The 13385-nt window shown below is 48.1% G+C and overlaps 1 protein-coding gene across 11 annotated transcripts in view; it reads right to left on the minus strand.

Moving 5' to 3' along the window:
- Positions 1 to 13385, minus strand: part of WNK2 (WNK lysine deficient protein kinase 2) — a 1473871-nt gene that overhangs the window by 988498 nt on the left and 471988 nt on the right. For all 11 annotated transcript variants that reach the window (XM_069643592.1, XM_069643590.1, XM_069643588.1 and 8 more), the window contains exon 8: positions 3920 to 4211. In XM_069643592.1, coding sequence (XP_069499693.1) covers positions 3920 to 4211 — 292 coding nt within the window. The remainder of the gene's footprint in view (positions 1 to 3919; positions 4212 to 13385) is intronic.

Consider the following 13385-nt stretch of genomic DNA (forward strand, 5'->3'; position numbering starts at 1 on the left):
GAGCAGAACTGCATAAACAACTTTGAAATTGTAGCGCTTCAAAAAACGTGGATCACACAGACCCAATATGGGACGAGCATACCGTGGTACATCTTCCAGCAATCGCCTCCACAAAAGGACGACCTATGTCAGGCTTATTGGTGGCTGTCAGAACTACATCAGGCCTTAAACTTCATGCATGGGCCTCCCCAAACAATTTCATGCAATTAGTCAAAATTACGAGAGGTTCCGTGAATATTGCATTCATCAACTTGTATCGCAATCCAGCGGCAATTCCTGACAAAACCTTTTATAAAGATCTATCTAGCCTCTTGGAAATAATCTCGAAAACCCCAGATATCTCAACCATCATACTTGCTGGCGATTTCAATTTGCATGATATGGCCACATCTAAAAAAAAACTATCACAAGATACTATTAGAGCTCAAAATTTTATGAGTGAGTGGAATTTATATATCGCGAATGGTTCTCTTCCAGGAGACATACCATCTCAGCCCACGTGGCATAGAGGCAAATCTACAAGCATTATCGACTATCTATTCCTTTCTGAAGATATATTCATGAAGGCTCTAAAATTTGAAATCATCCAACAATCGACAAGTGACCACAATATGCTGCTGTTGACTTGGCCATGGACAGAATCCCAAGAAGATCCACAACATCGGATGATGCCAAATTTGCAAATTAATGCCAAAACAAGATTTAAATGGACCCAAGCCAAACTAAAATCAATGGAAAGAACTACAAGCACAGATAACTTCTCCTGCGTTTCCATCTTACCCAACAGTCCTGAATATGTTCAATGAAGTTCGCCATATACATCTTATTTCTCCAAAAAAAAAACAAGCACGTTTACGATCACCAATTACTGCAGGTGAAATCTATTTACAGAAAAGAACTAAGTTTGACGCGATTTCTATCTGTAGATCAGCAACAACGAGCGAAAAGAAGCTTAAAATGCAAATACAAGAATTGGATACGTGGTCACAAAGCCTCTATGATTCAAAGAGACAGTGAAAATTTTATGTATCTAACCCATACCAAAAATACATCTCAAATATGGTCCCTTTTGAATGAAACAGTTGTCCACAAACAAGTCGACACACAACTAAATGGTGTTGCAGAGAGGGAATGGATAAAACACTTCTCTGAACTATACCACGATGAAAACCTTGAGCATTATCAATATCTAACACAAAATAATGCATCTTGGAATCTTGATATTTCCGCGGGAATAATCGAAGACTTCATAAATAAGTCCTCTTCATCTCGAGCTGCGGGACCTGACGGTCTAACAAACCAAATGATGAAAGATCATCCAAAATTGTGGGCTAGAATCCTAAACAAGATATTCCAACAAATTCTACACACAAAAATCATACCCACATCATGGTGTACATCATTAATAGTCCCAATTTTCAAAAACGGCAATCGTGGGGCCCCTTCTAACTATCGCCCCATCGCCGTTCTGGACACCCCGAGCAAAATATTTTGTCGATTTGTCTTGCGAGATTTCAATCAATGGACTCTGGAGACCCAACATCGAGACCCGAATCAAACGGGCTTTGTGCCAGGCATGGGAACAGCTGTCAATTTAATTACATTACATGCCCTAAGAAAACAAGCACATTACACCAAGATGCCTATATATTTTGCATTTATCGATTCACAGGCAGCGTTCGACTCTATTTCTAGAGTCAAACTCATTAATAAGCTCATTGAAGAAGAATGCCCCCTTACTTTAATTGATATTATCTATGCGTTGCATTCTGAAACATCAATACGTATTAGACTGTCAATAATGGGTCTGCTGTCTGCCTCTATTAGAACATCTAAAGGTTTAAAACAAGGCTGTCTATTAGCATCTGCCTTGTTTAACTTCTATATTCAAAATATCAAGAAGATTTTCAGAGAAGTACCATCAGATTCTCCTAAATTAAACAATGTGATCATACAAGCTCTTTGGTATGCAGATGATCTTGTCCTTATATCAAAAACCCCTAGTGGCCTGCAAAGACTCTTGACAGCTTTGTCTCAATATTTTGATCTAAACGAACTCATCATAAACTTAAAAAAGTCAGACGTAGTACAATACGTTCCAAAAGCTTCTCTGAGCAATAAAATGAACTGGAAAATCAAAGATGTTAAACTTGATATTGTTCAAAACTACACATATTTAGGATTGGCTCATCGTTGTAAATAAAGTGACCCCAGCCATATCGCAAACCAGGATAATTCTGTTTAAATTTGGCAAATTTTCAATAGCCCCGGCAATACAGTATTGGCGACAAAAAAATCACGCCTACTCTTCTTTATGGCCTTGAAACTAGAACATTTATTGAAAATTCATTCTTTGAAAAAATTGAAGCAAAATACTGGCGACAATCATTAAGAGTTCCGATATGTACACCTGGGCCCTGGTTACGATACGAGCTGGGACTCACATCTTTACACGCCAGATATCACTGGCAATTATGTGCGTTTTTCAGGAAATGTATAATTTATGATAAGAATAACACCTTGTTGGCAACTGTATCAGACTATATGTTCCATTCTAAACATCGCTTCACTCAAGAATGGGCAAAGAATGTAATATCAATACTGGCCAAGGCTGAAGCCACTCTTGAAATGTTGATTAATAATCCGGATCATGCCAAAAAAAAGATCTTCATGCAAGATTGGATAACTACTCGTGCTAGCTGTCTTTCATACAAACATTTCAATGCGCAAGCATTTCTGGACAAAAAAATGGGAGTAACTGAAACCTATTTGCTTAAAGCTCCTAATCCCAAAACACGCTCAGCGATCCTATGGTTACGCTTGAATTTATGGCCTACTCGGGACATTCAAGCGCAGAGAAAACAGCTAAATTTGGAAAAAAATTACTGTTGATTTTGCCTTAATCCTTCTTTTCAAGAAACACTTGAACATCTTGTCATGAAATGCACTGCACTATGCAAACTGAGAGATATACACTATGCTAACCATTTGCTCTATATATGTCCTATGTATTACCAGAACACAGATGGTTAAAAATACTCACAACTGAAAATATGAGTTTATACATAGCAACAACCAACTTTCTGAATGCTTTAAAGTTAGAAGCCAGACCCATCCTCACTGAAATGTAATAAGAAGAAATTAAGTCTTCTCAGATGACCTGTGAACAATGGCTTGAAATATGCTATGTCATGTTATGTCATGCTATGATTTATACATATTTGCTGTGTTTTAATGTTTTAGGTTGGTTAAGTATTACATGTGTGTGTATTCTTGTGATTCTGTGTTTTGATGTATCGCACATTTTATGAATGGTTAACTATTTGAAAAACTGGTGAAAATGAAGTATTTGTTTAAGAAATTTTCCTTTTTTGTATAAATTGAAAAGTTGAGTAATCAGCTAAATCAATAAAAAAAAAAAAAATTAAAAAAAATTAGTTGGGACCATCATCTATGCAGTGCCCACACACTGCTCAGCGAGAAAGGGAAGGCTATGTTATTCTTGGGTCAAATCTACGAAATGATTGAGTTGGGTCTTCACCGCACGGTACTCTGTATTTCAGTAATGTGGAACACATTTGTTGATTCATGGAGCCGAATGGGCAGGGGTGGAAAATACTAGTGGGATAAAGACTGAATCCCCCTAGTACATCATCCTGTTACTTTCCCGATCAGGTTTTCACTATATAAAATCCATCACATACACAGCACACACCCGACGCGGTCACTTCTATTTGGAACAAAAGGAACACAGATGCTTCATGCAAATTCCATCTTTGTCTGTAGAAGCTGTTGAATGTCCAAAAATTATAAACTTGAATGACACAGTAGAATCTGAAGAGAGAACAACACGCAGGACTAATCATTTTACTCCATTACCACATTGTTGAGACAAAATTAGAGGAAACATCACGCTTACATGCAACAGATGTAACACTTGCAGGCAGGTTCTGCTGAAACGAATGCTGATCCGCTTCAGTCTCTTCTGTCTCAAATGGAATATATTGGCCAACAGGGGCAGGGTATGGGACTTGAACTTGTGGCTGTGCTTGAAGTTGGGAAGGTTTTTTACTTGCTTCTACTTCTCGGTGGTTTTCTACCAATTTTGCTGGCCACATTCTTTCTCTCCTCCAGTTAATTAACGCAACTCTGTCCCGAATGGATTTCGCAACAATCTTGACATCACTCTCATGAAAGAATCCAGATTCGACCTGCAGATAAAATAATAAATATTAGTCTGTGGCACCGAAAATATGTTTTTATATGTAATGGTTGTGCAATAACATTTGTCTCAATATACTTTACACTATATTCAGGGGTGGACTGGCCCATGGGGAACTCTGGAGAATTCCCGGTGGGCCTCTGCACCCCGGGCCTCTTTTGTATGGTATTTTCAAAGGTTCCCATAGGAAAAGGGTTGGGCCTGCTGAAAATGTGTAGCGTGGGGCCACTTTGAAAATTATTTCCAGCGTCTCTTTTGCTTCCTAGTCCACCCCTCACTATATTGCAAACCACAAGTAACTTTTTTTTAATTTTTTTTTTAAAGTTTTCTTTGTATAGGAACATTAATCACAGTTTAACAAAATAAACAAGCTTTGCCAAAGCCAATTTCTTTGACGGTTTACATTTATAGACAATTCGTGTTGGCCCCAATAGGAACCAGCACAGAGAATATCATGACAGAGGCTCAGATAGCAAGTAGCCTTTTCGAGCTAATTAAACCCCCTCAACATTTCAGATCGGAATCTGAGGAATGACGTCTGGAGCTTACATGGGTCTACTCCGGAGACCCTTGGAATGCTTCTGAGATCTCAAACATTCGTCATTCCATCAATGTTCCAACATCTTCGAGTCCCAATTACTCAGTGCATGAAAGAACTGTCTGGATAGCCCTCAACAATCCATTTACTACAGAGCCAAAGTGTAGATGTGCATCGCTCCAATAGAGAACCTAGACACACATAATATATCACCTCACATAGGGTAGGAGGGCATGCGCTGCTTCATAAATACTGTGCAGCAAACATGAGAACATTGTGCTTTATCAATACCCAGACCAGGTTTAATCAGTCATGTTCATGCAAAGGGTGTATCAACATGGATGTAAACATGCCCTGGTGAACGCTTCATCAGCTGTAAAAAAAAAACAAGCCACAGCGTTGGCAGATTTTATCGATTTTTATAACCTTAACTTGATGTACGTTATTGAAACTTGGTTTAACATCAGTTTTACTTCGGTTTCACCCCCTTGTTCTCTCGGACTTGCACATTAAACGGTTGAACCGGGTGTTCCAATAAAGTCGAAAGGGTTTGCAATAATTTTTAAATCGTCCTGGACTTTAACCGATTTCCAATCCCCATCATATATGATATGGTATTTATAACGCGCCTGTGCACATGTTTCTAGGCGCCACAATACGAGGGAGGGAAGACATAGGTAGGACAAGACAACTATCTTACTAGGTCTTGTGTCATGCTGATCGTGTAAGTGCGACAATAGAGTTTAAGGGGAAGCAGAGGGGAGAAGTGCAAGAGAGGAAGTGCGATCAAGGCATCATGGCTTTATGTAAGTGCACCCAGGGCAGCACAACTCTGGGTAAGTGCAGGAGTCAGGGGGCTGTATGGGTTACAGTTACAGCCACTAAGTGTGCAATAGGCCAGGAGGCGGTGAAAAGGAGGACTGGTCAAGAGGTTCCTGGTACCCAGTGAAAATCACAGAGGGAACCAAGCAACCAGTCGGCGCAGCAGACCGGTAAGTTAGCAAGGGGGCGAGAGAAAAAAGGCAGAGGAAAAAAGAAGTAGGGGCTTGAGCTGCTTCCAGAATTTAGTGGTCCAGCTCAAGTCTGAGAGGGGCAGGGAGGCTGTTCCAGAGCAAGGCACCTGGAGAGGAGGGACCTATCTCCCCCCGCCCCACCACTCTGCCTGGAGAAGTGTCCGACCCTCAGCGTTGGAAGTAGTCGAGCGAAGATCTCTAGAAAGGTATTTCGGAAGAGGGAGTTGGATGTAGTGCTGGCCCCAGCCCCAGCAAGCCTTGTGGACAATATTAGTTACTCACTATAGTGACTAACATACTCTTACTCCATAGTCCCCTTTACTGCAGACCAAACCCTTTTCACCAAAAAAAAAAAAAAAAAACACTAAAACACTTCTTCCCCGTTAAAATTTAGCGGCACGCGGGGTGCGGCCCAGGCAGCATGCGCAGCATGCGCTGCCCTGACTCCGCCCTCCAGCGCCACACCTCAGTTCCCATTGATGCGTCGTCAATAGAATTAACATTGCCTAAGGACACCAGTATTATTGGGGGGAGGGCTGGTGGGATGTATGGAGGAAAGGGGACTATGGACTTAGAGTACGTTAGTCACTTCAGTGAGTAACTTATAATTCGTCTTACATCCCGTCCCCTTTCCTCCATACTGCACGGGCAATTACAACTGAATATAGCCCCAGGGTGGAGAGGAGACCCTCCTTAAGCAAATAGGTTTCTGAGAACCGCCTGTCCGAAAGTCGCCTCAGATCTAGAGCCGGCATCCAAACAGTAATGCTTGCAGAAAGCCGAGGGAGTGGCCCAAGTGGCTGCCCTGCTTATGACTTGCCAAGGGAATGCGATGGCCGTTGCCTTGGCCTCAACTGCGTAGGCATGCATGCTGGCCCTTGTAGGCTTCTTTGATGGCGTAGAACATCCAGTGGGATATGGAGGCTTTGTAAGCCTGATGCCCGGTCTTGAGCCTCCAAAGGTGACAAACTGGGCATCCAATTTGCGGAAGCCCTTGGTCCTGTCCAAGTAGAATTTCACGCACGCCCGACACCCAGGCAGTGCAACACACTGTGTGCTTCGTCCTTAGGATCGGCAAAGAACGTAGGAAAGACTATTTCCTCGTTCAAGTCGAAAGCAGACGGCCCCTTGGGCAGAAATGCTGGGTGTGTCCGCAGGACTACCTTGTCCCTGTGAAAGGTAGTATATGGTTCCGAGGCGACCAGCGCTTGGATTTCGCTGACTATGAGCCAAGGTGAGGCCGACCAGTAAGGCCGTCTTGATGGTGACCAACGGTTTGTGCGCCAGGGCGCCGAATACTATGTTAAGGTCCCACGCGGGGTGTGGCCTCTTGATGGGCAGGTAGAGCCTTGCAAGCCCCGTCAGATGTTTCTTCATGATAGGATTGGAGGAGGAGAAGATCCCCTTCTCTGAGTTCCTGTAAGCCCTGATGGCTGTGAGGTATGTATGACAGGTATCCACCTGGACCCCCGAGTGGGCGAGGTGCGCCGAGAAGGAGAGCACGTCGTCCAAAGTACATGCCAGGGGGTCGATTTCCTTGGAGCTGCCCAGTGGCAGAACCTAGGCCATTTGCTTTTATACTGGGCCCTGTAAGCCTTGCTCCTTGCGCCCTGTATGATTTCCAGATTAGCCTTGGAGAGGCTCAGGTGCTGCAGCGTTACCTGCTCAGGTACCAAGCTATGAGGGCCTATTTCTGAGGTGCTGGGTGGATGACACTGCCCCACCTGCTGCACCAGAGGATAAGCTGGGCCCGTCAGGAGGTGAATGGAGGCATCTCCGAGAGGCTGAGCAGCTCCAAAAAACATGACCTGGCCGGCCACCATGGAGCTATTAGAATGATGTTGAGTTGGGGAGACTCCTTGATCTTGCAAATCACTCTGTGAATCAGCGCTGTGGGTGTGAAGGCGTAAGCCTTTATGCTGCTCCACTGAAGCCAAAATGCATCACCCAGGGAGCCGGAGCCCCGTCCCTGCCAGGAGGCGAACTGAGGGTTCTTCTTGTTGTGCCAGGTGTCAGAGATCCACCAGGAGATGACCCCACCTGTTGAAGATCTCCTGAATAACAAGGTCATTTAGCTGCCACTCGTAATTGTCCGCCCCCAACCTGCTGAGCCTGTCCGTCTCCAGGTTGGCTTTCCGCGGGAGGTGGACTGCCGTGAGGTGGATGTCGATTTCCAGGGCCCAGTCCCACATGCTGATTGCCAGTCTGCAGAGAGGAGGGGGATCTGGTGCCTCCCTGCTTGTTGACGTAGTACATGCTGGTCGAGTTGTCTGTCTGGATGAGGACAAACTTGATCCTGAGAAGTAATAGGAGTGCTCTGAGTGCTAGCCAGATGGCGTTCAGCTCCAACCAATTGATGTGGTATTCCTGCTCCTGTCGAGTCCAGGTGCCGTGGACTGAGATCGTCCAGGGTGGCTCCCCAACCCTCGACCGAGGAGTCTGGTGATGGTGGCCTGCAGAAGGGCAGCCAAAAAGGCTTGCCCGTCCCTAGGTTGCAGTCCATGAACCACCATGTTAGGTTCGGGTGGAGAGATGGAGGAACATTGAACATCTCGGATTGAGAGCCCCGCTCCTGATTCCATGAGGCCTCGAAGTGCATCTGAATCCTCCTCATCCTCAATCTCATGTGTAGAACAGCTAATAGGACTGCCGCCAAGAGACACAGGAGATGCTGGTACCTCCATGCCGAGGTCACCTCTGCAGGAAGTGGAGGCGGCCCTCTTGATGGCCAAGATCTTGTCCTCCAACGGAAATACTTTCTCGGAGCACGTGTCCCAGATGAGGCCCAAGAATGTCAGAGTCTGAGTGGGCTGCAGCTGCGATTTCATGAGATTGAGCGAGAAACCCAGATCATGCAGTGTGTTCATAAGGGCATAGGAAGAGTGTCCTGGCTGGGGCACTGCTTCCGGAAATGTAGCCCTGACGAACCAGTCATTGAGGTATGGGTAGATGTGGAGGCTCTGAGGAGGGCAGCTGCCGTATTCATGAGCCTGGTAAAGACACTGGGGGCCGAATTGAGGCCAAAAAGGAAGGACCTTGTACTGAAAATGGTAGCCCCTGATCCTGAACAGTAGGAAAGAACGATGGGGCTGCCAAATCGGGACGTGTAGGTATGCGTCCTTCATATCCAGGAAGCACATCCAGTCTCCCTTGCACAACGTCTCCGCTATAAAAGCTGGCGTAACCATCTTGAATTTCTGAAGGAGTAAGGAGAGGTTGAGGGAGGAAAGGTCCAGCACAACTCTCAGGCCCGCCTGGTTCTTCTTCTAAATGGCAAAAATCCTCGAGTAAAAGCCCAAGCCTGGTTGGGAGGCTGGTACGTCCTCCACTGCCTGGCTCTCTATGAGTGACCGGATCTCCGCCAGAAGAGTTGCTGTCCCAACTTGGGGGAGGGAGGAGAGGCTGGGATAGGGAGGCGGTACCCCATGGAGACTACAGAGAGGATCCAGGGGTCCGTGAAATTCTGGCACCAGAAATGTGCGTGGAGAGCGAGACTGCCCCTCCCCCCACTGGAGACTTGTGGACCCAAAGGAGCTGTTGCAGAGGAGGGGGGACTAGAAAAAGCCACCCCCCTTTTTGTTGCTTGCACCGGTTCTGAGATGATGAGCGGTCCGGCTGCCTGGATCTCCGTTCCTGGAAGCCGCAGAACCCTCCATACATATGTCCCTTGTCAGAGCGCTGCTGTGACTGGGTGTACGACTTGGGTGTGGTCTTTGTCAAGATGGATAAAGATTTGGCCGTTTGTGAGCGTTTTTTCTTCTTGTCCAGCTCCTTGTCCGTGGTGGAGTGGAAGAGGTCCCCCTCTCGAACAGTAGATCTAATTATGCGTTCCTGGACGTCAGGGTTGAATTTTGTCGTCCGAGGCCAGGCTGTCCTTCTCATGTCCATGATGATACAGATGGCACGGCCAGAGGTGTCAATATGGGCTACGGTGGATTCCATGAGGTCCCCCGCCACCAGCTTGGCCTCAGCGAGCCCCACCTTAAAACGTGATTGCCTCTGCGTAGGGAGTTCCGGGAGGAAGTCTGCGATTTTCCGCAATAACCTTCTGTTAGTGGCCGCCAGCATGGCGTCTACGTTGGCCTGACGAAGATGCAAGGATGCGTTGAATAGAGTTTTTTGCCTGCAGAGGAGGAGGCCGAGGACGACTGAGGTTTGGAGTATAGTGATGCTGCAGCGATCACAGAGGAGTGTGGCTGAGGGTGTTCTGAGAGCAAGATTGTATCCCCCTCCATCTGCCTGTACTTGGCATCCAGGAGTCGATTGACCGGCTGGGTAGACTGGGGCTTAAGCCAGCCCTTCTTGGCCAGGGAGACTACATTGGTCTGCAGAGGAATCCCTGTCTTGGAAGAGGTGCGTCACTTGAGGTCTTAAGCCGGAGTCCCCTCTGCTCTGCTCGACCTCAGGCTGGGGTAGGGGTAGGCCCAGGTATTCCGCCAGCACAGCAAGACATTCATGGAAGGCCATGGCTGAGGATGGCATGTCGGATCCTCCTCCTCGTCTGTGTCCTGCAAATCGGGAGGATCCTGCAGAGGTGGAGGAGTAGTTGGACGGAGGCTGGGGCACAGGAGCCGCAGCCAGGGCTGAGAAGGCGGCGTAGGTTGGTACGGAACTGCCTGCGGAGTCGGCTGGGGAGCCGGGACCAGCGGCTGCACCGGGGTGCCGGTGGAGGTGCTTGTGGTGCCGCTAGGATAGTCGGGAGGACTTTCCTGATGGCGTCCTTGAGGATAACCCCCATATGAGGTGACTTCATGAGGCTTAGGAACCTCTCAAAGAACCCCTCTTCACAGGCCATAGAAGTGACAGGGGGTACTGACGTGGTAGACGGGAGCTGCTGGATCCGCTGCATACCCTGCCCATATGGACACAGTAGGAAGCTGCCCTGTGCTTAAGAGGGATAGGCTGTAGGACACGTACCTGGTTGAGGCCAGTCCCACCTTGACGCTCGTTCTTCGCCGAATTCCTGGAATGGCGGGTGCCTCTGACTGGCGGCCGGCCATCTTGTCGAGCTGCCTGCCACGTGCCTGTGACGTGTTGCTCAGCTCGCTGGGCCCAGCCTCCTCCAAGACTCTTGCGTGTGGATCACAAAACCTACCCTGCTCCTCAGGTCTAGGCCCGGTAGGCGCGACACCCTCGACCTGGGGATCTATAGAGCTGCGTTTAGGCACCCCCTCGGATGTACTGCCGGTACTAGGACGTAGCACCTCGGCCATATTGCCGGTACAAGGGCGGAGCGCCTCGGATGACAATCTGGTACAGGAACCTTCCGGTCCATCAACACCACCACTGGGAGGATCCAAGGATCCCTCGGCCTGAAGGCCGGTAGCTGCAGCAGCCTCAGTGCACATGCTGGTATAAGGACCTCACCGGTCCCACCCGTGTGGGAGAGTCCATGGGAAGGAGTCTCCTTTGGTGGTGCGATGGAGAATAGCGGCCCTACCTTGGGCTTTGCTCGATGTTTCACGAAGTTCTTGAGATCCTCTGGAGGCGACTTCTGGAAGAGCTCCCTTCATCTGGCTAGTCTGTTCTTCAGCACTTTCGAGGACAGCGAGCCACACAGCGAGCTACATTGCCTTGGTCTGGGCCAAGGCAATGTAGGCAGAGGGCATGGGGGTCTGAAGTTGGCAAGAGCCCATTGCAGGATGCACACCTGCTGAACCCTGTGGAAGCTGACATGCGCCGGGTAGGAGCGTAACGCCCGAGGACCGTGTACCTGAATGATAAAAAGACTAAAAAGACAAAGAAGTATCCGCTCGTGGAATTGCATGGCTGAAGTCAAGCCCAGGAGCGCTGGTGAATTCGGCCGGTTCCCATCGACGCAGAAAAGGGGACTGAGGTGTGGCACGGGAGGGCAGAGTCAGAGCAGCACATGCTCCCTGGGACGCACCCCTCTGCACCTCTAAATTTAAAGCGGAAGAAGGTTTTTCTGGTGAAAAAGGTTCTGTCTCCCGTCCCTTCAAAGGGACGCCCATGCGGTATGGAGGAAAGGAGACAGGACGTAAGATTAACAGAGGGTATTGAACTTGATACTTGTAGCCGGTGGGAGCCAGTGGAGAGATTCCAGTACTGGAGAGATATGGTTCGTAGGCTTTAGGCCAAGGATAAGTCTTGCAGTCCTGTTCTGGATTAGTTGTAGGGGGCGAAGAGTAGAGGTAGGCAGATTGAGAAAGGTGATGTTGCAGTAGTCCAGCCAGCTTCGGAGGGAAACTGAGAAGGAGGTGCAGCTGGAATTGGGGATTTTTGGCAGGTCCGAGATACGAGGAGAGAAGGAGAGAGTGGTGTTGAAGAGGACGCCAATATTTTTTTGCCTCAGAGGAAGGCGAGGGTAACGGCCCAAAGAGTGCAGCAACAGTGAGAGAGAAAGAGGGAGCATGGGTCCCAATGAGAAGGATCTCCCTCTTACTGTCGTTAAGGCAAAGATCGCTGGAGGTGCACCAATCCTAAATCACCGATAGATAGTCAGGAATGAACAAGGGAGGAGAGGAGGCTGATGGAAGCCTGAAAGATAGTGGAACGCCATCTGCATAACAGAAAGTTAGAAGAGAAGGTGGAGATCAGGTGGGCCAGAGGAGCCAGATAGACATTGAAGAGCCAGGGTGAGATGATAGAGCCCTGGGGGACACCACATGTGGAGAGAGGTGGTGAAGAGAAAGGACCCAATTTGGACCCGAGAGGGAAGGTCCAGGAGGAAGGTCAGCCAGCCATGCCAGGGCCTGATCTGTGATGCTCAGGTTCACACAGTCAGTTGATCAGGATGGTGCGATTGACCACGTTGAAGGCAGAGGAAAGGTTGAAGATGAGAACAGAGGGAGAGCTGGAATCTAGGTTGGAGAGCAGATCTTCCCGGGTGTTCAGGAGAGCAGTTTGTGTCTCTGGCTGCTCTTGAGCCAGACTGATGGTCAAGGAGGCAGTCAACAGATTCAGTGTGAAGTGACAGCTCGGAGATGGACAGCTTTTTGTTTGCCCAGGAAAGGAGTGCTAGAAAGTGGGCAATAGCTTGCCGGACATGTAGGATCGGCAGAAGGCTTTTTTAGGAGGGGTGCACAAGGGAGTGCTTGAGGAGAGCAGGGAATGAGCAGGGAAAGCTCCAGTGGCGAAAGAGTGATTGCAGAAATCGGCCAAGGTTGGTGCAAGGGTGGCAATGTGGTCCTTGATGGTTCTGGAGGAGCAGGGGAGCACATGTTTGGATGGCACTTTCATAGATCGGACTTGTGTAGAGATGTTGTCAGAGGAAAGGGGGAGAAAGGAAGAGGAGACAGAGAGGTGGCCAAAGGCAGCCTGAGAGAGGTAGAGGGAGAGGAAGAGGAAAGCAAGGACAGGATGTACTGAGTTTTAGTGGTGAAATGAGAGACCAAGGCCGTACAGAAGGCCTGGGCGGGAACAGGAGAGGTGGAGACTGCAGTAGAATTGGCCAGCTCCTTGCAGATTTTAAAGAGTTTGGCCGTGTTGTTAGAGGCCACAGAGACGCAGGCTTGGATATGGACCCAACCTCTTCTTGGAGAGGACAGATCGTCTGTATTTCCTTTGGAGCATCCGACAGGCCAGTTTGTCAGAGGATGCCCCAGAAGCCATCTTCTTCCTCTCAGCCGCCCTGCACTTATGTTTCAGGGCG

Source organism: Ambystoma mexicanum, chromosome 2p (genome assembly GCF_040938575.1).
Source record: "Ambystoma mexicanum isolate Mex_15411 chromosome 2p, UKY_AmexF1_1, whole genome shotgun sequence".
NCBI classification, from domain to species: Eukaryota; Metazoa; Chordata; class Amphibia; order Caudata; family Ambystomatidae; genus Ambystoma; species Ambystoma mexicanum.